At 37.1% G+C, this 26,061-nt stretch overlaps 1 protein-coding gene across 12 annotated transcripts in view; it reads right to left on the bottom strand.

Moving 5' to 3' along the window:
- FNBP1L (formin binding protein 1 like) overlaps positions 1-26,061 on the bottom strand; it is a 96,995-nt gene that overhangs the window by 8,324 nt on the left and 62,610 nt on the right. For 4 of the 12 annotated variants that reach the window (XM_042840587.2, XM_005311918.5, XM_065555570.1 and 1 more), the window contains exons 3-11: positions 20,564-20,617; positions 18,577-18,724; positions 18,163-18,225; positions 15,311-15,415; positions 14,566-14,694; positions 9,209-9,355; positions 7,524-7,727; positions 5,016-5,174; positions 1,204-1,218 (exon numbers count right to left, since the gene is read on the bottom strand). In XM_042840587.2, the coding sequence (XP_042696521.1) occupies positions 1,204-1,218; positions 5,016-5,174; positions 7,524-7,727; positions 9,209-9,355; positions 14,566-14,694; positions 15,311-15,415; positions 18,163-18,225; positions 18,577-18,724; positions 20,564-20,617 (1,024 nt within the window). Of the gene's footprint in view, positions 1-1,203; positions 1,219-5,015; positions 5,175-7,523; positions 7,728-9,208; positions 9,356-14,565; positions 14,695-15,310; positions 15,416-18,162; positions 18,226-18,576; positions 18,725-19,026; positions 19,165-20,563; positions 20,618-26,061 lie in introns of those variants that run through there. The other 8 variants (XM_065555575.1, XM_042840589.2, XM_065555573.1 and 5 more) reach the window with 5 other exon arrangements.

Genomic DNA, 26,061 nt, shown 5'->3' with positions numbered 1-26,061 from the left:
CTCGCCTCAGTATATTGCAGGTATAAGCCCCTATATGTCCTCTCAATTAAGTGTGTGGGGGTATTTATACATATGAATTTTAAGAGGTTGTTGCCAAAAGCCCACACCTCAGCAACAGATATGCATGTCAGAGATAGAGAGAGGGGAAGAAAGAAAATGCATTTGGGGAGAGGAGAAAAAAAAAGTTCAAGCCTTAGGGTTAATAATACCAATTGATAAAAATGCTGCCTTCTTCATGTGCTAGTTATTTAGAAGGTTGTTTGTTTTAAACACTGAAAAAGAATCTGGCATTAAAGGCAATCTGAAAAGGGGAGAATTTAACAAGCAGTGCATTTCTCCCAACTGTCAGGATTTTGAGTTAAATGGGCATTCATTGATCCAACACCAACCCACACCAAGTTTTAAACAATGTGTCTAAAAATTTCTTCCCTTCTCAACTGCATGGTTTTCAGTCCCTTGTCACTTGTGATATCATCATTCCACTACTACTTCAATCATCCAGTACAACCAGGAAAATCACGATCTGATATTTCTAATGTAAAAAACACAGCCACCACCATATTGCTTTCTTTACGCATCATAAAGAAACAAAAAAGGACAAACTTTCCTCCTGCCTCTCTCACCCACCCCCGGCCGCCTTTTTACATCAGTGGTACCTTATAGTAAAATTAGAAGAACAGGACTCTTATTGTGAATATCATTGATTCACTCCAGGAAACTAAATGCCAATAGGTATGTGTTGGAATTTTTCATCCAAATTGAGAGCTTGGCAGTACAAGTGGAAAGAGGTATATTTTTCCTTCAACCACTAAAAATTAAGTTCAAAAGACCCTTTATTATTCTTATTCATGTTTCCTTCTTTATACAACTTCCACAATCTTTTCATATAACTATTCTGCAGAGTTTTAACAGCTTTTCTATCAATCCCTGATAAATCATGAAATATATTTTCATTATGACCAACACATGAAATCTGTCCACCTTCACTCTAAGTTATAGATAAGTTGCATCCAGGTCACAGGTCCAATTAGCTCACACTGAACATGGATGATTAAAAAGAAAGACCATGTATACAAGGTGAAAAATCTGAAAATGTATTTCAGCACCTGATTCAAAGCAATTATGATATGGAAACAATTTTAAAATATTACTTTCATGCTATTTTATCAGAAGTACAGCAGACAGATCAGCACACAGGCTTACCATCTTCACCGACCACTGAACAGTTCATTTGAAAACAGAAAGAAACGGGAAATTATTCACATGCAATCATCATTTAGGAAGTGAAGGTTTATTCCTAAAAATATATCTTTAAAATATTTAAAGTAAAATTTTACAAACTCAAAATTAAATGATGCACTTCACTATCAGCACAAAAACAGCAAAATACAAGTTTGAAGTGCACTTATACTGAGAGAATTATTGGCAATTAAAGCTTACATTGAATGATAATGGGTAGTTTACCTTGTGGAATTACAATGCATGGCTTCATTTAACGACTTATTTATTTTAGTATTTATAATAATATATATTTAGAGAAAAACAAAATATAAAGCAAACACTGCACAAAGCAGAAGAATTTTTGATGATGATGACGATGATGGGCTGGTCTACCATATACAAAAATTTGGTAAATCATGACTAGGAATACACTGCATCACTTCAAAATTGTTAATATCCCAACAGAACAAAAATAAAGAGGTTTCCCGTGGAAGGTACAAAATCCCTTCTCTGCCATTTCAAGCTTAAAAGTTTAATTTTACATTTTAAACTGTTCAATTGATCATTGCGCTATACTCAAAAATATTAAAATCTACAGACAAACTGGTGAGAAAAAACAGGACTTTCTCCTGGGACAAAGCAATATCTTATGACAGACAAGACTGGTACAGCTCCATATCCCAGGGGCATGCCATACACTCAGAGTGATCCTACCAAACTTGTCAAGCTTCTCAAGCAGAGCGCCATGAAGGGGTTAGAAAGGACCCTTTCATCAATAAAAAGAACAGGATTACTTGTGGCACTTTAGAGACTAACAAATTTATTTGAGCATAAGCTTTCGTGGGCTAAAACCCACTTCATCGGATGCATGCAGTGGAAAATACAAGTGGGTTTTAGCCCACGAAAGCTTATGCTCAAATAAATTTGTTAGTCTCTAAAGTGCCACAAGTACTCCTGTTCTTTTTGAGGATTCAGACTAACACGGCTGCTACTCTGAAGCCTTTCATCAATGTATCAATGGTTCATATTCACCACATCAGTTGTGACCAAATGGTATTACTGTCTGACTGCTGACGAGTGGCATACATGAAAGGTTAGAGGTCTCATTTAAGCAACTTTCTAACAAGTTTCTACCTAAAAATCCAAGTTTCTACCTTTTCCACCTAAAAATCCACCTCTATTAATAACACACTGGCTAGCAAGCTCAGTAAATTCTAATAATGTAACAGGGACATAGACTGAACGACTCTGCTTTCTAGAGGTAATCTCCCCAGACATGCACTGAGGAGAACTGGCAGAGAAGCATGGGTGAGGCTTGCACTTCCATTGCTTATGATAGACCTGTTTTAAGGCTGGGATTTCTGTTCAAACTGCTATCAAGCCGGAACCTTTCACAGCATTAAACTCTTTGACAATTACAAATTGGAAGTAGAATAAATAATAATGCATTTTAACAAATAAGTGACAAAAACTACCCATTATCTGATGTGTCTGGTTTGCAGAATCACTTTCCCTTGATTTATAGCATGGAATGACATTTGGGTTTCTCCTTCACATTAAATAAACAACATAGCTGCATTTCTGCTCATTTCAGATTGGCCATGGTAACAGTGAACAAAGAAAACCCCTACAGTTTGAATTTGTTTTCTGTTACACACAGTTGCTGATGGGGAGTTTTGATGATTCATGAAGCACAGAGTAATGAGAGCAGTTTCCTGTTTATGGCCTTGTTCAAATATTCCTTGAGTGAAATCCTGGACAGGGCAATTAAACAAAATATCCAACATACTCAGCTTCTGTGCATATTATTTGCCAATTTACTGGTGAATTTAAATTAAAAAACAAAGCAAATTAAAATGACATTTGATAGCAGAGAATGTCAATACCATTGAGAAAATGTTTTACAGCAATAAAAGAGTGGAAATCACAGTTGTGTGTGTTAAATAGTGACAATGTACAATATCTTAAATATTTTTATATATTTTGATGGAAAACATATACAATATTAAATTGCCATATGACAGGAAATTTTTTACAACTATGGTAAATTGTTCAGCTTGCAAAAGGATGTATCAGTTCCCTTGACATTTGTTAAAGTAGTATTTTAAAGTTCTTGCATGATATTGCAAAAAATTTTTAAATGAAACAAACAATTATATTTGCTGCCCTGAAGGTTTACAAGAGAGAATAATGTTTGGTATTGTGGGACTTCCACTGAGCTAAGCTCAGATCTGTAGAAGCTTGAATGATCCTTGTAAATTTTAAATAATGCCATATTTGATCACATTCGCTAACCTTTCTGTTTTGCATTGTGATCAGTGCGTTTTAAAATAAAAAACTTCTTTTAAGATGCACTTCATTTTCTGTTCATGCAGTAAAATTACCACTAGATGATTTTTACATGTAATAAAATGGCCTACTTGGTTAAAACCCCTATCAGGCCTTGCTTCCTGAGTCAGTAGCAGGCACGTTCAGTAATCAGGAGAAAGCGGAAAAGATTAGTGTTATTTCAACAACCTCACATACCTCATTAATGAACAGCATTGAAGGAGTTTCCTTATACTCTCCTGACCAAAGCAAGTTTTGATCAATTGACACAGAAGGAGAGAAAGGAGAAATCTGTCCTTCATAAAGATCTTAGATGTTCACAAGAGTCTTCTGCAACCTACGCTCCTGTATATAAGGGGTGGTATACAGAGTAACTTGAGGGCCTGGAGTAACCAGGCACTAGATAAGGTAAATTAAAGAATGTAAATTTAAAATAATCTGAAATGTAATCAATTGACAGCCAGGGCTCCTCTAATCATTAACTGGAATGTCATATGACGTTGGACTTTGATCTCCATTCTAGAGCAACAGAATCCACCATGGTTGTATACAGTATGAAACAGAGGGTTTATTTCATTTTCAATATCAGAAAAATAATGATATAAATCCAACCAAATATATCTAAATTTCTGATTATGGGGATCAACAAATGCTATAAATTTTACATAAACAAGGCAGACTATGTTTCACTGACATAATGGGATAATGCCAGTTCATTTTTCACTAGTACAATATATGTTTCTAGGAAACCATTTCAACTTTTAAATTTTATTGTCAACGGAACAAATTCTATTTGCTGAATATGTTATTATAAATTAGTAAATGCATTCCCCTAATAAATCTCAGAAAGTGACATTTAGTAGTAATTTATAATTGATGGAAGGTATTTTACAAAAAAAAATCCTTTAGGAAGCAAAAGCAATTTAACTATCAATGTACGTTACATTAAAAAAATTATAATCCATTATAAGAAACGAATGATGCTTTAACGTGTTAAAAACTGCACACTTTCGCATTTAACCTACAACGAGAGATGGGTTTTCCCCTTTTAATTCAGTTTCTCAGAAATCAACTTCTACTATTTTAGCAAGACATCAGCAAATAAGACATGTCAATTTCTTTAGTGATGACTATACACCCAATGATAAATTACTGCAAAAATGCATTACATGATGGAGGTAAGACATTTGTGAATGTGCACAACAACAAAAAAAGATTTCAAACACATACTCAGCACCCTCTTTATAACACTTTCCTTTTGGAGTCAAACATTTTTAATGTTATAAAAAGTTTTTAAAATGAAGGTAACTATTATGTAAAAGAGAGCAAAGTACCCTAAAAGTGACCTTTTATCAGAGTGTTATACCAGAGTGAGCCTTATAATGAGGGTGGAGGGTATCAGAAAAGCCACACCACAAACACACTTCATAGCCCATCATGCATTTTCAACTGCTTATCAAACTTACCCCTCTTTTGAGGCTTCTGAAAGAAGGAATTCTGGGCTTCCCTGTTTTTATGTCACTCATGCAATAATGCACTGGTTCAATGGAGAATATGGGATACTGGGACCCATTAGGAGTAGTGGATGTGTATAAACTAGTAGGGGTAAGGGGTGGGGACTGTGGCTAATATGGAAATAAAGAAAGGAATAAATAAGCCAAATGTTCAAAGTAATTTTAAAATGAAAATTCTGTCTTTCAGTAACAAAATTTCCATCCAACACAAAAACGGTTCATAGCATGTTTTACTAGAAGATTTACCACCATAACTGTATCAACTTTAAAATAGCTTGCAGAGCAAAGATAGTCATTTTTCTAAACGGTTTTATTCAGAATTAGTCTTTTGATTAAAGTTGGTGCAGATAAAGGATACAAGTTTAAGAATACTTTCCACCCAATTTCCGAGATCCTAGCAATACCCAAGTACCTGAGATAGTCTCCTTCCTTTATACTTCCCAATAGCATCTTCAGTATTCCCTAACCCTTGTTACTATCCTTCTGGACTCCTGCTCTTCCTCACCCTGCACTGCTCCTCCTTCTCTGTAAGGTTTTTTCCATTATATGTGATAAGCTAAACCCAGAATTACCATTATGATGTCCCTAAACAGGTCAGTCACAGAAAGACAAATTTGTAATCCCAGCTGTGGGGAACTACTGAAGTAGGTAAGGTAGATTCACTGCCTTTGGACTTTAACATTAGGTGTATGGCTTTCCTTACCATTATAGCTTCTTTAATGTCCTCATTCTTCCTTCACTTTTGTTTTAAATCACCCACCTCTAACCTTTTCGCCTCCTCCCTACTCCTTTTCCAATCTGCTTTTCCCTCACCTGCTATACACCTCTCCTCCATCTTCTATAGTTCTTTCCCCTTTCAAAAAACTACCATCGCAGCTGAATTTACCATCTCCTAAGAGGTCGAGTATCTTGAAATGCAAATTAAGACCCACCAGATTCACAGATACATCGAGTCACAAAGGCTACCCTGAACATCCAGCTAGTTTGCCAACCAGAATTTTTTAAACTCAATTTAAAAAAATCCAGTTTCTGTTATAAATTGTTTAAATAATGCTCTGATTTTTTTAAAAATACTTCTTAAAAAAAGTATGCTCCTTTGTTACTGTTTCCCCCCCCCCCCAGAAAGTGAGAAACACTGACATAAGCTTCCATTCTGCAATGCACGTAACCATTACATATGACTAACTTTACGCATGATTTGGTCCACTCTGTTCAGCAGCACTACTCAATGTGTAAGTATTTGCAGAATTGTAGCATGACTCTACAAAGGAAACAGTGACAATATACAAAGTGCTATCAAATGTACAAAGTAAAACTGGGGAAGAGAGAGAATTTTTTCCCCTGATACCTTCTTTCAACTACAGTCATCTTAGGTGTTAACTGTAACTAAAGTAAGGACAAAAGGACAGGTCCTCAGCAGGTGTAAATCAGCACAGCTTCATTACTACAATGGCACTAGCCAATTTACACCAGATGAGACCATGGCTAAAATTTTCAGGCAGAAGTATGATTTTCAAATTGATGGTGTCCTTTAATTTAAATTCAGTCCTAATCTTGCGTGTAGCCCTCTAGACAAATACTAGTAAAATATGTTAGCATGATAAAGTGATATATTACAGTTAATAATTACAGTGGATGAAAAGTAAATAACCCAGGTTTTCATTGCTACCATACAGGAGCAATTAGAAAATGTGCTATGAGGAGGATGCAGGAATTAGATATTCTATCTCTCCCCTTAGAGAAGACTTGTGTATCTGGAATATTATCTGCAAAAACATAAATCCCAACTGGAAAGAAGTCTGGAGAGTAGTTCTTTCGTCATAATAAAGCTTTTCTATTTCACTAAGTTGCTACTGACTAGCAGCATTGAAAGTCCTCATTAAAATTTGTGGGAATAATTAAATGATTTGTTTATACGCTCTAATATGGAACAAGTAAAAAAGATCTAAAATATATGTAATTTAATCTTTGTATGTTCAATTACTTATTTAAATAGCCAACACCAGTATTAGTGGCCCCTTTTGTTGGTCCATGAAGACATCTTTCACAGAAAGTGTCAATTAAACCTACATGCACAGAAGTAAGAGAGGAGTAACATCTCTGTTCTAACATTTTTATCAAAAGTAGGTTTATAACTATTAATTCTTTTATTTGTTTAGTCTTAAGCTTTCCCTTTGGCACCTGCCCATATGAAACTCTGAAAAATTAGATGTTTTACTATATGACCAAATATTTCATGTTTTCAAACAGAAAGCATTTTTATGAAAATATTATCACAAACTTTCAAAACCAGCAACAAATAGTAGAATCCATTTGGTACCTCTACCTGCAAAGTAAAGGGGAAAGCATGTAATTTAATTTTCTTTTGTGAGTCACCTTTAAAAGAAGTAATTCCTTCTACGACAAACTACAAATCCTGAGCACATTTTTATTTGGGAATAGTAACTTCACAATTCTTACCTTTGGCTTCTTTCCAAAAAGCCACAGCTTGCCCTTAGCCTTGCCCACAGTGGTTTTTGAATCAATCTTCATTCCTTCCTGCTTTGGTGTACTGATGGTTCCATCAGAGACAGTCCTGTAAATATGCTGACTATAATCTTCAAATGGGAAGTCTCCAGGAGGTTCAAACCCAGACTTGAAGGAGTCTATCACTATTTGAGAATCCTGTATATAAGCAACATTAGTGAGCTTAAAAAAAAATCTGCACATATGAATCTTACTGCACTGCCTTGCTATAAACATGCTCACCTAAGACAACAGAAGCAATATGGACTGCATAAAAGATAATTCCAGACATGAATAGTCTTTCTAAATGAATAATTACATTTACAAATACAGTCTTCCTGTTAGCACTTGTACTATCATGTAAACCAGGTTTCCAACCTGTGGTTTGCAGACCCCCTGGGAGTGCACAGACTATGTCAAAGATTTCCAAAGGGATCCGCACCTCCATTCAAAATTTTTTAGGGGTCCAGAAATGAAAAAAGGTTGAAAATCACTGATCTAATCTATTCAGAGGTGTAGTCTAGTGGCTAAGCTGTGGGACTGGGAAGCATGAAATCCAAAATTTATAGGATCAATTCTGACACTGACTCCCTCTATAGCCTTGGGTATGTCAATAAATCCCTCTGACTCAAATCTTCCATCTGTAAAATAACACTTAGATTCTGTAACACACAGTAGTTTTAAATATTAATATTATAGATTAAACCAAATATTGCATCTGCCTTCATTCCACAGTAATAATTAATTTTTATACATCCTATTTCAGACATATTAGTGAGCTTTCATATATACTATTTTCTATAAATTGTTTTAACTACACATGAAAAATACTTTCCCAATATAATTCTTTTTATAAAATGTTTTGTTTTTATATATTACTAACATAAGGTCCAGTGCAGCTACCACTGAAGTCAATGACAAAACTCCCATTTCAGTGAGTAGGATCAATCCCATAATACAGTATCTTACATATATATTGTGTGATCATATAATTTAAAGACCGTGTCATAAAGCTATGCACCACGGGGTCAAATTAAGGTTGCACAAGCAGACAATTCTGGAATTTTCTAATTTGTGAGTACTGGACTTTACAACCATACCAGTCTTTACACTTAGTTCTTTGCGAGATCAAACTGCTGTCTGTCTATTTCAGACAGCTCTTCAGTAGCTCATATAAAATAAATTGATGTCAACCCAGTTCCCAGTCAAGAAGCATCCCGATCATAAACTCACATTGGTTTAATCCAGGCCTGGCTACCCAACCATAGTTGTCAAAACAGACTGTTAAGATGGAGTGATCATTTGTGCAAAGCCAACCTGAGTACTAAGTACCAGTGGGGTTGCGTTAACAGAGATGAGCCAAAAGCATGAAAAAGTTTTGATGTAGACGACTGACATCAAAACAGGAAATTAGCATTTCGACTAAATCCTGAAGTCATAACTTATTTTTTATTCAGGTAAAATGCTCAAAGACGAGGTTAACTTCAGGATTTGGTTCTTTTAGATTAAAAGATAAGTGGACAATATAAATCTGAAATATTTAGTGTATTTTCCCCCCTTTCAATAATATGCCACATGGCTCCCATATTAGTTAACTTACTCATGCATATTAAAAAAGAAAATGAGCTGAATTCACTTACTCTGCGTTCATCAACTGATTTTGCTGCAAGAATCATTCCTTCTAAACATTTAGAGATTATGGGAATAACTTTGCGCTCAGAATCAGCAAAACCTTTATAACATTCACTAAGCTTGATGGTCCTCCGTTCATCCATTTCTTGAAGATGCTACAAAGAAGAAAAAAGATAATATGATTTTGTTTACTGATATTCCCTTGTTTATCCTGCAGATTCAGGAGACATTTTATAACAAAGTATGGAATTTCTTTGTCCAGTATTAGGACAAAACTGAATACAATTAGATAAAAAATAATATTCTATAAATACATTTTGTCACTGACACCTTTTTAGCAAAAGATGTACAGAACACAGTGTAATCAGGAAGACTGGATACTCTTTATTAAAGACAATATTTGGAAACACAAGGCTTCCTATTGTCACAGTCTGCTCCTCCTCTCTATCCTCCACCCCGTTAATCACATAGACATTTCCTTTAACTAGGAAACATTTCAAATAAAAATTGGAAAATTGTGTAGGACAATTGGCTGAATTTCCCACCTTCTAACCTCTCCCACCCATGTAATTCTTTCTAGTCTTAGCTGACAAAAATTTGAGGGTTTTTTTTTTTAAGTCTTGTTTTTGTTTTGAACTTTCCTTCCATTTCACATACATTGCCAATAGAAAAGAAATTATTAAAAACATTGGGAAAAGATATGAATATCATGTACAAATAAGACACAATTCTAATATCCCATTTAAGACACAAACCCTTTCCTGCAAGAGACGTGTGCTGGAAAATAAGAAAAAAATCAATGTTACATAAGCTTTGTAATGAAAGCCAACTAGAACCATTTCTTATCCAAGTATCTCATAGGATGTTGGCTAGTCCTACATTTAAAACAGAAAAAGGGACCAGTAAGTTCAAAATCCCAGAGACCCTTGAGCAAATTTAAAAACAAAAACAAAAACACAATAATCCATTATTTATATAATGATGCATATCCAGAGCTCATCCCACTCTTACTATAAAAATACACTATAAAATCTATGGAAAACTCAGCCTATTAGTTACAATAATTGGGATCTGAGGTAGGCTTAAGCCTTTGCTAAATCTACCCTAACAGAAGCAGATGTCTCAGGCAGCATCTCACATGATCTCCCTGAGATAAAACTATAACAGCTGAGTCATGTAATTATTTGCTTGTAAATATTACTCAACACTTGCAAACAAACAATAAAAAGAAGTGCTAAGTAAGAGCCTTAGAAAGCAGTGGTTTTCAATCTGTGCTCCGTGGACCTCTGGGGGGTCTGTAGACTATATCTAAGGGGTCTGCAAAAGGCTTCTGTTACCATAGAACAGAGGTTTTCAACCTGTGGCCTGTTGACCCCTGAGGGTCCGCAGACTATGTCTAAGATTTCCAAAGGGATCTGCACCTTCCATATGAAAATTTTTAGGGGTCCGCACATGAAAAAAGGTTGGAAGTCACTGTAATAAAACAAAACTAGGTCTTTGGGATCATATTTGCTGAGGACTTCAGGAAACAAGAGTAATTTCTCATAACAAAAAAAAGTATTTTAACCCTGGAGAAATGTAATAAACCAAGTCTCTGATCAAAAGAGAAAACAAAAATGATCAAAAAATGTTCCTCTTGGGTCTTTGCTTAATACACGGATTTCTGCAGTCTCAGGTATGTTCTACAATTCCTTCCTTAGTCTTCTATTGACAGATCCACTGGAGGTAGCATTCTTAACCAGGAAAAAAAAATTTCCTCATGGGATTCCTAGAGTTTCAAATAAATAATTCTTTTGCGATCCTCTCCCATGCTCCTGGAAAATCTCAAGTTTTCTCAGGTTATTAACCGTGTAAATGAATTCAAGGTTTTCATTCTTCTTCTGTTTCCTCTCACTTTGATTCTGAGTAGTAGCTTGTGACGGATGGAAATAAGCCTGCTGGACATTGGGCGGCATCCTAATACTGAATTCTTGATATCTTTATGCACAAGAAATCCTACACCGTTGACATGTTTGTCCTCTCCACTGTAATAGAATATATGGCCTTCTTCCGTTAATACCTCTCCAAAGTTCTTCCATCTGACCTCAGAGATTCCTAGGAGGTGCCAGGTATATTGTACCATTTCAGATGCGTTCTTTCAACCTCCCAATTGTCTCAATGTTCTTACATTCCATGTGGCTGTGGTGATGTTATCTCTTCCACGGATCCTCTTTGTTGGGGTTACACCAGTAGTAAACTTGTCGCATCTGCCCTGGTGGGAGACGGATGGCGCAGTCATTAACAACCTGGGCTGCAATCAATCCGGTATGGACATTGTTGACTTGCTTACCATATGGTGAGTCTTGGGCAAATTTCTAACCTGGTGGAGCCCATCCCTCTCCAGGCAGCCCCATTTTAGTCGCCTCTTATGAGATGCAGGAGGAGCAGTGGGCCTATTCTGCCCCCGGACTCATGTCCATCTAAAGGCAGTACCATTTAATGACAGTGGTACAAGTCTGTCTCCCTACAACAGACTATAACGATGATCAAATTGAAGATTTTTACAGTCACTCCAAGACATCATTGATAAGGTACACAAGAAAGCTATCCTGATTGCACAAGGAGATTGGAATGCTAAAGTGGGTACTGACGCATAGGCTGATTGGCAAGGTTATTGCGGCCCTTTCTGTAATGCGGTAACCAATGAGAGAGGATTGAGACTTTTGGAGTTTGTCATCTATAACAATCTGGTTCTTGCAAACACATTAGGAGCACATACAGCATCCAGATGATCAACCTGGCATGCACCGATTTCGTTCTGGGATTAACAGAGCTAAAACAAGGAGCTTTCCTGGTGTTGATATTGGAAGTGATCATGACCTTGTAATGCTAAATTTTTGGCTGCAGTTAAGGAAAATCATCAGGCCAAAGTTCACCAGACTCAGAGACCGAAACTTTGCAGAGTCATTCCAAGCAATGATCGGCAGAAAATTTGCCCCACTGCTTGCTCTAGAGGAAGACGTAGAAACAATGACCAACAATTTCAAGGCTGTAATGAATGAGTCAGCAATGGACATCCTTGGGAAACATCGTAAGAAGACAAAACCATGGGTCACAAATGAAACACTACAAATGTGTGATATTAGAAGAGAACTTAAGAGAGACAAGAACAGCACTGAGGGAGCTGATAAATACAGAGTGATTGGCAGAAAGATCAAGAAAGGAATGAAGGTGGCCAAGGAGATATGGATTGAAAAACAATGTTCTAAAATTGAAGAGTGTATCAATAATAAAAATAGCAAAGGAGCCTTCCAAGTTGCAAAAGATCCGATGAAGAAAAGATGGACCAAAGCTAACGCAATTCAAGACAAAGAAGGGAACAGTTACAGAAGAAAGGGACATCATCAATAGGTGAACAAACTACTGCTCTGATCTATACAACCACCAGACAAATGCAGATCCTAGTATCTTAGACAGCCCAGGTTGAACAGAGGAGGATGACTTTCCAATACTATGTGAAGAAGTGGAGACAGCTGTGAAATCACTCAAGAATGGAAAGGCTGCAGGTATTGACAACATCCCAGCGAATTGATGAAATTCGGAGCAGAAATAGTAATAGATGTACTCACCAAGATCTGTAACAAGATCTGGCAGACCGATGAGTGGCCCTCCATGTGGACACAGTCACTAATCATCACTCTGCCAAAGACAGACAACTGCAATTGTGTCAAAATTACCGGACCATAAGCTTAATTAGCCATCCCAGCAAAGTGATGTTGAAAGTCATATTGAACAGATTGAAGCCACAAGCAGACAATATCATCGCTGAAGAACAGGCTGGCTTTCGTGCTGGAAGAAGTACTACAGAACAGATTTTCAACCTTCGTGTTCTATGTGAGAAGTACTTACAAACACCAGCAGGACATCTACCATGTCTTTGTTGACTTCAAGAAGGCATTTGACAGAGTATGGCACGAAGCTCTCTGGGCAACCATGAAGAAGTACAACGTTGGTCGTAAGCTTATTCTTACCATTAAACAACTGTATGCCAAGGCCAGCAGTATAGTTCTCGTCAATGACACAACAGGAGAGTGGTTTTGCACCACTGTTGGAGTCCGGCAAGGCTGCCTTCTTTCGCCCACACTGTTCAACATTTACTTGGAGCGCATAACGACTGATGCCCTAGAAGATCACATATGCACAGTCACCACTGGGGGCAAACAATCTCAAATCTTCGGTTCGCTGATGACATTGATGACTTGCCAGACAGCGAAGATGAACTTGACAATCCTGTGAAACAATTGGATGAAACCTCCACAAAATATGGCATGGAAATCAGTGCAGAGAAAACCAAGCTGATGACAAACAAACATGATGGGATCAGCTCACATATCACTGTCAGTGGACAAGGGATGGAGACAGTGAAGCAGTTCAAATATTTAGGGGCAATCATCACTGAAATTCAGGCAAGAACTGTGCAAACAGCAGCAGCAGTGGCAAAGCTAAAGCCAATTTGGAGGAATAAGAACATCTCCCTGGAATCCAAACTGACACTGCTGCACACAATGGTCATCTCCATTTTTCTGTATGTGTGCAAGACATGGACCCTTACGGCAGAACTTGAACGGAAAATGCAGGTAGTAGAGATGAGATACTTCCGTAAAATCGTCACCCAATGCGCTGGATCATATGAAGACCTCCTGATGACCGTGAAGAAGCGCAAGCTGAAGTGGTATGGCCATGTAACAAGATCATCTGGCCTCTCCAAGATCTGGCCTCTCCAAGGGACAGTACAGGGGAAGAGAAGAAGAAGTAGACAGAAGAAGAGATGGATTGACAACATAAAAGAGTGGACAAGAATGGACTTTGCAGAGACTCAAGCACTGACACACAATCGTCAGGGGTGGAGACAATTGGTTGATTGCTCATCAATGATGGTGCCCCAACGACCAATGCGGTTATAGGAGTAGCCTGTGAAGTTCCCAGTGTTATCCCAAATGCTTCAACAGACTTCCAAGACCTTTGAGGGATTTCCCATTTGTTGCCATCCATTGATCACTTTATATTAAATGAATGCTGCACAGAATCTATGTCCTTGAAAGAAACATTTTCTTCTTTTGCAATATGATTCTAGTATTTAAGCAAACAAAAGGAAGCTTGCTATTTATAACAATATTCACAGAAACTATAACAGTATTACATTTCTAAATCTAACTGCTATGAACAATACATGTAAGCTAATAAAAATCTAGACATATATGCTTTAAATATCTTATATCAGTTTAGGTGTTGAAGTGATCTACCAAGATGATCTCTTTCTTTAAATTTTGAAATCCTCTTCCCCCTCAAAAAATAAAGGAATTAATTGTATTAAATATTGTTTTACCTTGTAAATCTGAGGAATGACAATGTAGTAATGTTTGTGTTGCTCTCCATTAAAGTTCTGTAGTTGTGCAGCATATTCATTTTTGTTTTCATCTGCCATGTGTGTACGCAGGTTTAATTGTTGCTTAGCCTAATGGGAAGTCACATCAGTACAAACATGCCTCATTCGTGTTCTCTCAAAAGAAATGTAACATTACTTTAACTAGCTTTCCCATCAATTACATAAAAACATTAGTCACAGTAACTGTGGAGGCACAAACATTTTTTCCTATAATTAACAAAAAGGGAAGGAATGTGAGTGTCACTAAATTTGTAATGTCAATCTACAGGTCATATTTAGGAACTGCCATAAAAACTTCCTCTGCAGCCGTTGGATTAAAGGTGGTTCAGAAGAATACATTAGAATCCATTAAACTAGATTCTAAGCACATTACACCACAAATTACATCAGACGAATAACCCCATCTACAGCTTCTGTCTTAGACATTACCTGTAATTTGCTCTGTGATCATCCTTTGAATAATTAAAAGACTAAAATATGTCAATATGCTGTCACACTGCCTCATTACACTGTACATTGTTTTAAAAGATGAATTATACTGTTACTTTGATATTGCCTAAAATATGTAAATAGATATATTATGCTGTTCAAATATTGCTACAAAACATAAAGCCATCAAAAATTAACATTTTCTAATAATAGTAACAACAAGAAGGAGGAGAGGAAGAAGTGTCATGGGTCTTACCTTCTCAACATCAGCCTTAGTTGCATTGGTGTCGTTGTCCAGTCTTTCATAGCTTTGCTGTGCCTTTTCTGCCTCTCTGCACTCTCTTTCAAATTTCTTTTTGCTCTATAAAAATCATGAAAATCATATTGCATTAACAAACCAACAGACAGTTACAGCAACTTCAAAAGCTAGATATCTAAGCTTCCATTTAAAGTTTCCATTAATCTTGGCTGAGAAGAGCCTTCACTTTGAAAATCAAAGCACTGCTGTCTTGTTCGATCTGCAGTCAAACCACCCTTTCTCCAGGGGTTTTAACTTGCTCCATTTACCTTAATGAGGTGCCAGCACAGAAATGTTCAAAATAGGTTTTAAAAATATTATACAAGCAACCAGAGACAAATTTAATTATAAAGAAAAGCTGGGTCCAGATTTTAGCTCAGATTTGGGGGGGAAGGGGCGGGGAGAGAGACCGGGGAAGAAAATCCAAATCTGGACCGGACCCAGACATCTGTAAAATTTTAAAATTAATTTATTTAACCAATTTGTTACAACGATGTTAATTGACAAGATACTGAGCACGGTTTAGCAGTGAGCATAGACCAGAACAAAGAGTGTTCAGCAATGTCTCAGCTAACCACTATTAGACCCTCTGACACGATGCTGAACAAGGTTTGTCCTGGTCTACACTGACCACACTAACCCATACTTGGCATCATATCAGCTAACCTTACTGATGACAAATCTGTCAGATATGGTAAGATTTCACAGCATAGATTAAGCCTTCAGAGGTTTGTTGTGAGACTCTGTAGCCAAAGACAACGTATCTTCATGTATTTTGAGAGTATCTCACAGAGAAGTGCACTGTCGGTATTGCCAACCTACTGAGACTGCAATTCTCAACACATTTACTGTAAAGTGGTCTCTGACTGTTGACACGTGATAGCTCTATTTTATGCCCCATTATTAAACATCCAGGGTGAGAAAAGGCTGTTACCCATCAGGTTTACCAAAGCCCTATTAATTCCTTATTTTTAAGCCGGAATTAGATGGGACTTGAAACAATACATTAAGGAAGAGACATACACACCAATAAATGATGAAAGTATGTGAGCACATGAAGTGCTAGCATCTGCCTGAATGGTGTTTTTCAGGACCGGTAATGCTGTTTTCCATAGTGCCTGAAATATATTCCTCTGCAGATATTGAGAATTCTTCAGTTTCAGTCACCTTGATTTCCAAGACAGATGATTGACTCCAGAAAAATCACAAAGATTTGTGATTCTAATTTATTCTGACATTCAGAGGGAAGTAAGTGTTTGTAATACTGAAGTTTCAAAGATGAACTGGAAAGCTAAAAATTAAAACTGAGACAAACAGTCTTTCCAATTTACCCATCATTGGAGGGGCATTCAGCACAGAAATAAGTTTTAAATAACCATCTTCAGTGAACTGAGCAGTGCCCTGTGGATTTCACGGAGAAGAGGGGAAAAAAGGTCAATTAAAATTTTATTTCTGCACTGCATGTCCCTCAGTCTGGTAAATGGGGACCACTCAGCATAGAAATCTGGGATTAACTCAGTTTTCACTTCTGTTCTAAAATTAGTTCACCTTAAAATGATTTAACGATTTCCCTTCTCTCTTCCTTCCTTCCGTTTGGCACTGGTTCAATGGAAATGTTTCAGAAGTGCAAATGTTTTTGTAATTTTCCTCCTGATTAGCACCTTCCTTTCCAAAAATTTAGTAACAATAGTCAAGATTTCCAAAAAAGAATGTTGAACCTTTTGGAACAATTTTCAGCACCAACTGCTACCCTCTCTTGACACTTTACAAATGAAGTATTTTGAAATCCTATTGCTTATCCTCTCTTCTTTATGTAAAGCATGTGTCTTCAAAATCTTTCAGTCTTCTGACTCTGCCTTCCTAAATATGAATCTTCCATCTCTCCACCATTGTTTCAGGATATCTGACCAAGATGCAACACATTCTAAGGATGGTGCATTGGCACAGGGGGAATCTGTGTCAATATCACTTCAAAAGTATTACTGATTCATGGAAAGTAGAGTTTATGTTCTGCCTCCTTTTAAACTGGGCCTTTCAAAGAATGGAACCCTGGAGTACTCTGCCTGTATTCCTCTATTAAACTGAGTTTATACTGACTGAAAGTGAAATAAACAAAAAAGGACTATACAATACACATTAGTTATAGTGGTATTCTCGAATAAACCTTTTGTTACAAGCCATCTTGATCAAGTACAGTGCTGAGGACAGACTTAAAGCTTTGATTTCCTAAATGATGCATAAATAAATGCTACATACCTTCAAGTCTTTAAACACAGTTGGGTTAATTTGAGGTTAATTAGTAAGAACAGAAACTTAAGAAAATCTACTACAACTACTAAGAAAGCAGCAGGAAATCTATAAAAATGTGAAAAGATGGAACATAATTAGTGAAACTGCTCCACAAAATAAGCTACTTCTTAAATAAACTGTAGGTAGTTACAATGAGAGCAGGCTAGGAGAAAAGGGACTGATAGCTGAAGGAATGCTAGGCTGAAGGATTGCTAGTAGATGCCTCCAGGGTATAGGATGGAGTGTTATTTTCAAGAAAATTCTAATATATTTGAAAGCTACTTCTCTAGGTCACATAAACCCCAAAAGGGTAATTCCGACAGAGAATAACAACTTACAGAGAAATGAATTAAGTAATGAACTATAAGTACATTGTATTCTGTCTTGGCTACTGAACAATAAATCTAATGTGATCATTCAGTGATAAACACTAAACACAGACTGATCAAAAACACAAAAGCAAACGTAATGGCAACAGTTGTGTAGAACTGTCCGCTATTAATATTAACAGAAAAACTCACATTATCCATCTGTTTCCAGCACATGTCAAGATACTGCTGAGCTTTTCGCCCCTCTTGAAGATGCTGTAAGGGCATAAATAAGACATTTTCACAAATCTCAGATACTGTTAACATTACTGTTCTAGTTTACATTCAGTATGCTTTGTCAATTGCTTACTAATTTATCAAGGTACTTTATTGGAGATATTACCATCCATGCAAGAACAGCACTATTCTATATTTGTATTTTGAACATCATAACAAGTAACTATGTATTAAAGAGAGCTACTCTGATGTTCTATTAAGTTGCACATAAAACTTATAATTGAAACTAGTGTCACATTTATACTACTGACTGGACAAATAAATATACAGATTTTTTGAATGAAAACAGTCATTTTATACACTATTGTTGCATAAGAATATAGGAATTACCATTTTTCTTTCTGTTTTTAGATCATGAGAATATCTCATTAGTTCTCCATATACTCTGTGTCCCATTTCTTCTGCTACTACTTCTCGTTGTCCTGCATAGTCATTTAACTCATTAAGGATGTTAAAAAAGGCTAGACATGATGTAAACCTGACAAAATACACATTAAAAAACACAAGGTGAAATTGATTTTTACTTTCACTAAGTACTTTTTTACTTCTTTATTTAGCCATTAAGAGAACTTCTTTATTTAGCCATTAAGAGAACATAGAGTGTGTTAAAATTAGATACACTGTAAAATAAGCCTTAGACCAATGTTGAACTACAGTGAAAATGCACAGTGGGGAAAGCCTATGTTGGGCCTAAGACGTACCACATTCTAATGTCTCTTCATACACAGTTTATAAGAACATGGATTTTGGGGAGTGGAAAAGAAAGAATAAGAATACTACCTGGAAGGCCCTGCAGTATAGTGGTATCTCCTAAGCTGCCAACTGAGAGGCCTGAGCTTGGGAACGGACTTAGGTCCCTAGGCTCGGAGGCTGAACTTGTTGCAGAGATGATGTGCTTGGTCTTGAGGGTGGAACATGCCAATCATACCACTCATATGCATCCCGATGGATGATCTACAGAACAAGTTTGCTATCAGCTCTGGAGACAGCTGCCTGTTTGCCTGCCCACCTCTTGGCTGGAGGTAAGGTGCCACTATGGCTGGCACTAAAAAGGGGGAGGGGGAGGGGCAAAAATAAGGGTAGAAAGTGTGTGTGGAAGGGAGGAAAGAAACAAAAACAGTCACCATATTAAAATATGCATCTCTCTTTAATTATGGAATATTGCCATCTTCTTAAAGCTGGCAGGGCTTGAATTCCATTGTGGAGTTGGAAATCCTGACTCCTGCAGTTCAGATTTCTTTGAGGTGGGTTTGAATAGAACTTGAGGTGTTTCTGGTGGGGTTCCCCAAGGCATTTCTGCATAGCACTTCCCTGGCTGCAACGTGAAATCCATCCCACATGATATCCTTAGGTTTTCACCATTCTTTCATTCATAGTCCAAATATTTATACTTTAAAAACTAGCACTGTGTTTTAATCAGACATCAAAAATCATCAATGACAAGGATAGCAAAACAAGCACTTCTCTTAGGCTATGTCTACACTGTAGTTGGGAGTGATTGTAGGCTTACATGTGCTAGCTCTGCTGGAACTAGTGTGCTAAAAATGGCAGCATTGGTGGTGGCTCAGGCTAGCCTCCAAAGGACAACTCCATGGGAGATCTTACATACATACATAGGCAGCTAGCACAAGATGCCAGCTGTGCCACTGCAGCCACACTGCTATTTTTTAGCATGCTAGCTCAAGCGTGTACATCTACCTGAACTGGGAATCACATCTCCCCACTGCAGTGTAGATGCATCTTTACACTACTGACAATGGAGTTGCTTAACATGCAAATGGTCATCCAAATCTACTTTGCTTCTTGGAGGCAAAGCAAGTTGCCAGAGTAACACACTTGAGCTTCACTAAATGACAATTCAGCATGCAATCAAAACCCAAGTCTGCAGAGCTGCACTGGTAACACGTTCCCAGGATTCTCAAAAGGTTAATAAAAATTGTGAGAAAAAGAAACACACATTATGGCCAAATTATTCCCAATCCTATAAAAGTAATGCCAGAATATCTATCTATCTATCTATATATATATTGCACTAAAACTTCACTTTCAAACTCTTATGCTAAATGAAGTTTAATTTGGAAAGCTGCTAATACAAATTACCACACTATCATCACTTTAAGAAGTCAATAGTGGGAACAGTAAAGTGTGATATTTAATTGTAATGGAACAAGAACCCAAACAGAGGAGGTCCTGATTTCATTCATTTGCTAATTTATCCGTCAAAAATATTACACAGAAAAAGTTCCATTAAAGATTAAACAATATACAGTGGTATTTGCTATTTATATATGTAAAACTTTAAATACATATATTTTACCTGGGCTCTTCATCTTTTGATGAACGTTTGGGACAGTACTTCTTAACCAGATTTCTGTTAAAGGTGAAAAGTATATATACTGTATTATAAAAGCATTTTTCTAGTTGCAGTTTCAAATAAATAAATAAATAAATAAAAATTGGAGAGGGACATAGCGATAAAAAATAGGCCCCAGTGCTGCAATGGATATTCATGGGCAGAGCCTTATACCAGTGAAGGTCTCTTTGCAGCACTAGGGTCACATACTGTAAACTATTTGAACCAAGAATTTGATACGACTTCACAGGGCAAACTCATTTTGGTGTAAACGCAGTGAAGCCAACAGAGTAATATATATTTTAAGGCACCAGTTGCCATAGCAACTAAATCACCTCATTTATTCACCTCCAACTTAAAAGGCTCACAAACAGCAGGGTTTATATTACATTTACTATCCTACCTGGAGACACAAATGATACAGACAGGCACAGCTAAGCAAAGTGCAAATCATACAGTCATTCTGGGTACCACATTCATGACTGTTTGCAGAGAAAGCCAGTGACCAGGGTTTGGCTTTCAGCAGACATTCAGAAAAGTTATTTTAACTACACTACAGTCATTGTTTTGAAAATGAGCAGATTCTTAGGGTGCAAGATGCAGAATCTTTTTTTAAATTGAGGCAATACCTTACACCTGAAAACATCATCAGTGTCCCTGGAAATATCAACAGTTCAAAAGCTACGAAAAGATAATCTAAAAAAAAAAAGAGACCGAGGCCCCTAATATGCTCTATGTAGCACGTGGACAGACTGCTGTGCTTTTGAGGAGCATCATTTACTTTAATGGACATAGCCGTGCACCTGCATGCTACTCAATGCAGTCTTGATCAACACATTTGCTGCACTAAGTCCTCTAGTCAGACACTGATAACACAGGGATGCACTGCTACAGAAATAACTGCAAGATTAGTGCCTAAATTTTGAAATGCAGTAGAACAACATTATAAAGAATCCTGTGACATGCCAATGCAACATAACGTGCCCTCAATCTTACAAAAAGGGGAAAAAGAGAGAGAGAGAGAGAGAGAGAGAAACAATACTTGCGTGTCAATTTTCAAATACAATCCTTCTCCAAAGCATATATTCCCCCCATTCCAGCCTGGCTGCACCAGATTTACTGTCCCCAAAAATAAGATTTATTGCCACCGGTAACAACTTTTCTGAAAGCCGGAAAGATAACTTTAGGACACCATGAGAGTCCTGCCTTTAAAAAAAACAAACCCACAATTAATTCTCCCCACCCCCCTATTGTCAGTATGCGGACAAAGATCACATCTTCATACTGCAGTATCTTTTTTATTCTAACAGCCTTCAAATTCTCTCACTTTTTATAAACCACAAAAGTTGCAATTATAGCTCCATTACTGATCTCCCTGCCTCTGTCTAGAAGGAATTTTGTATCTTTTTCAGCAAATACAGAATAATTTTCTGTGTCAAAGTGAAATAAACCAACCATAATTTTAACAAAATACAAGAGGATCTGGCACTTCTCTGGCCACTGGCACATCTTTAAATCTAATATTTCTACATTTTATTTGATTTTCCAGTAATTCCAATAGTCTCTATCATACGATCAGATTTTATCATGTTTTATGCAACCTGTTATTCTCTTCAGTTTTTGCTTGAATTTACTGAAGATTTTCTGCTATTTAATTTAAGAGTCTACTTCAATAGCTCTAGTGTCCAATGTGGTCATGTTAGCAGAAAACTCTTTAGCTTTCCTTCCGTAATAGTCATGGACTTTTGCAGAGCATTAGTTCTTGTCAGTACTTATTAAAACCTTTCACAACAGAATCTGTATCACCCAACTTTATTGTTAAGAGTCTTCTGCAGCCAACAGAAGATGGCAATGAGTACAGTCTGAAGAGGTGTCAGGTTTGTTTATAAGTATTTTGAAAGCATATGAATTTCTTCCCCAGATATTTTGGTAAAATACTGTGTATACTGCACTTTCTTCACCATTAAATCCATTTAGTAGCTGCAATGTGAAAGGCAAATAGCAGAACTAACTCCTGTATATTTTCCATTTTAGGCTGCTAATACCATCCCCAATACTGAGACCCCATACTGCATACCCCATCCTGTATTTCATTTGCCACAGATTTTTATCCACTGAAACAACACACTATACATTTACAATCCAAACAATAAAAAACAGTACAAATTAGCATATTATTTACATATCCTTTAGGATAGCATTTGCCCAGGCTTCCCTTTGTTCACAGTCCTAGGATTTAAAAGTGCAGTTACACTGGAAGGGTGACTGCAAGAACAGCACTCTCTTGCTCTGCTGTGTAACTCAAAAGCCAAACTGTCTCTACTTATTTTACTAATACTCTCACCCTTCACACTTTTCAGTGTGACAAAGCACCAAAATGTGGATCACCTATGTTTTTTGTTGCAACACAGTTTTCACATAGGATGTTTTTTAATCCATAAAAGTGTCTAAGGATGTTTTCTCACTGTGAATTAAATAAGCTAGTTATTCAAAGAGAAAAATGGGGAGGGGGAAGAAATTCCATCATGTGCAAACAGAAGAAACCCTCCCCAACTCTCACCCTCCCCAGGTCAGCATTAAGGTTTAATTTCTGAACCATGCAATTCCCAGCGCAGACAATCTAACACTTGAGCTAAAGAAGTGTTATTTCTCTATTTGGACCAGGCCCTTTGGGGAGGTTGTGACACTTCAGCAAATTGTTGTGTAACCCACTGACAAGCAGCACTAGAATGCTGGAGATCAGGATTTTTGCATTCTATTCCTACCTCTGTGAAGGAAGTGTACCTAGAAGTTAGAAAAGTAGTTGTAAGTACACAGATATGCAACATTCTGTGAAGAGGCAGTATGACAGAGTAGGCAAGACTTGGGCCTGTCATAGTAGAGACTTCGGTTCTAGTCCCAGTTTCGCCAGAAGTGACCTTGTTCAACCTCTCTTAACTTATATGTAAATTGGGGGGGAATGATACTTGCCTCTGTATGGAAGGGGTATGAAGCAATGCTCAGTGGAGAAGTGCACAAAAATATAAGCAGCAGCCAGTGTGGAAGAAGAGATCTTAATCTGATCTGTGAGCCAAGGAACAGTGGGTTTACTTCCCTCTCCTCATGTACATGGAATGCTGCATGGCTTGGCAATGCCCAGCATCCCGCAGGAACTCTGTGGCAGAGGCAGACATAGAACTCAGTTCTCCAAAGTGGCACTCAGCTACTTGAATCATGAGATGCTCCTTTCTCTTCCTGCAGTAACCTGCCTCATTCAATGCACACCTTCCAACTTCCACAACAAATGAGGCAGGGGTCGTGCAGACAATCACCTCATTCACTACACAACCCTGATTCATATCCAGAGCAGTTCCTAACTTTCCTAATTTCCATTTTAGGCTGCTAATACCATCCCCAATACTGCAGACCCCATACTGCATACCCCATCCTGTATATCATTTGCCACAGATTTTTATCCACTGAAACAACACACTATACATTTACAATCCAAACAATAAAAAGCAGTACAAATTAGCATATTATTTACATATTCCTTTAGGATAGCATTTGCCCAGGCTTCCCTTTGTTCACAGTCCTAGGATTTAAAAGTGCAGTTACACTGGAAGGGTGACTGCAAGAACAGCACTCTCTTGCTCTGCTGTGTAACTCAAAAGCCATACTGTCTCTACTTATTTTACTAATACTCTCACCCTTCACACCTTTCCTAATTTTTGAGTGCTTGACTTTGCAACATTAACATTATTTTACTATATTGTTTTATTTTTACATGCAATTTCCTACTTTTTAAAAAGCAAAGTAAAAAAATAAATCCATCATGACCTATATGGGGGTCAATATGGTTATCGGCAAAACTGGAACCTTTAGACCTATAGCACAGACCTCCTCTACTTGAGCTACCATAGTAACTGATATGCATAGTAGGATGTCATCCACTATATCAGCTAATCACTCAAGAAGACGTTTTTCCAGTGGGTTTAACATCTATTTACTGACAGCAGAGGTACTGACAGCTTGGAGGTGCTAGAGCTTCTTAATGAAATGGTGTAAGAATTTTCTAACACAGACAAAGCAAAGTATTTTTCATAATTTTATTCTCAGAAATGGCAGAACTGATCTTTCAAAAATATTCAGCCTGAAGCAGACATCAGGCATGGAAAGTTCAGCCTGAATAAGTAAAGTTTGGCAAAGTTATAAGCAACTGAAAACAGTGTCTTATAATCGGAAGTGTTAGGCAATTTTAACTATAACAACAGGCATCACTACCAGCGCCCTCTACAATAAAGTAATAAAGTAACCTACAATGCCATTTTTATAGCCACTTTTCCAACTACCAGCATATCTCTGCTCATCATGCAATTATTCCCTTCAAAAGACTGAGCTCATAATGGCATCTCCTTTCTGCTTTATATTAAAATATAGCTCCTAATATTAGCTGAAGGGGGAGCTCATTTTTCCATCCAAAACTTCTGAAAATGTGTAACGTAAGAGATTATATAAACACCACCAATAAGATACAGAGCTAAATACTTGTATACCTATGATGCCCAGAACTATTTCACAAATTCAACTTTTACTGTTCTAAATCATTTTATGAATAAAAATTACTTCAGAGGGCAAATTACTCTCGAGGTATAGACAAAAATTTCTCTCCAATATCACGGAGCCCATTGTTTGTGTGCAAATTCTACTTGCTGTGCTTTTAGAGATTAAAAGCAGACAAGGCTCCACGTATCTGGATAGGTTTGTGTTTTTTCTCATGTCAAAAAAGACAAAACCTCTTCCTTGGCACCCAAAATCATTTTCCTATGTTGCTTTTTCTGATATTATTTTATATTCCTGCCTTACACTCTTTATATCGAGGCTTACATTATAAACAGGGAACTCCTAAAATACACCTCATTATTATTCAGAAGGTGAAATCCATAATAAGCATAACAATGCTGTAACTAGGCAACTGTGCAAGAGCCTTTTCAAGAGAAGATTTTCTGGCATGTTACTGATAAGAAAGGAAAACCACTTAATATAAAGCATACAGTTTAGAATGGCAGTGGGGGAGGGTCATGATTACTGATGACTTAGTAGCATGCTGATTTCTGTTCTAGTTTTATTTTTCCAGTGTGATGCTATTTTTATTAATCATTTCTAGGAAGACAGAAATACCTTATGACAACCTTCCCCCCAAACAAAAACAACACACACTGTAGCATTTAAACCAAATTAGCCAGCAGTTGGATCCTGCTCACATGAATTTGTAATTTGACGCATCGAATTTTGTCAGATTTTCTAAAGACTCAGCAAACAGTAAATAGCTCAGGCTTCAATAAGTGTAAAAGATAATAAACATAGAAAGACAGATCATGAGTGCAAGAGTCGGAGGAAAAACGGAAGGCATGGAGAGAACGATCAAAGGAGCACAAAAGGCTATTCTAAAATGAGAACACCAAGTCTTGAAAAGCAAAGAG

This window comes from Chrysemys picta, chromosome 8, assembly GCF_011386835.1.
Source record: "Chrysemys picta bellii isolate R12L10 chromosome 8, ASM1138683v2, whole genome shotgun sequence".
Lineage (NCBI taxonomy): Eukaryota > Metazoa > Chordata > Testudines > Emydidae > Chrysemys > Chrysemys picta.
Note: the sequence above shows the minus strand (reverse complement) of the source record. Positions and strands in the feature narration are given on the sequence as shown.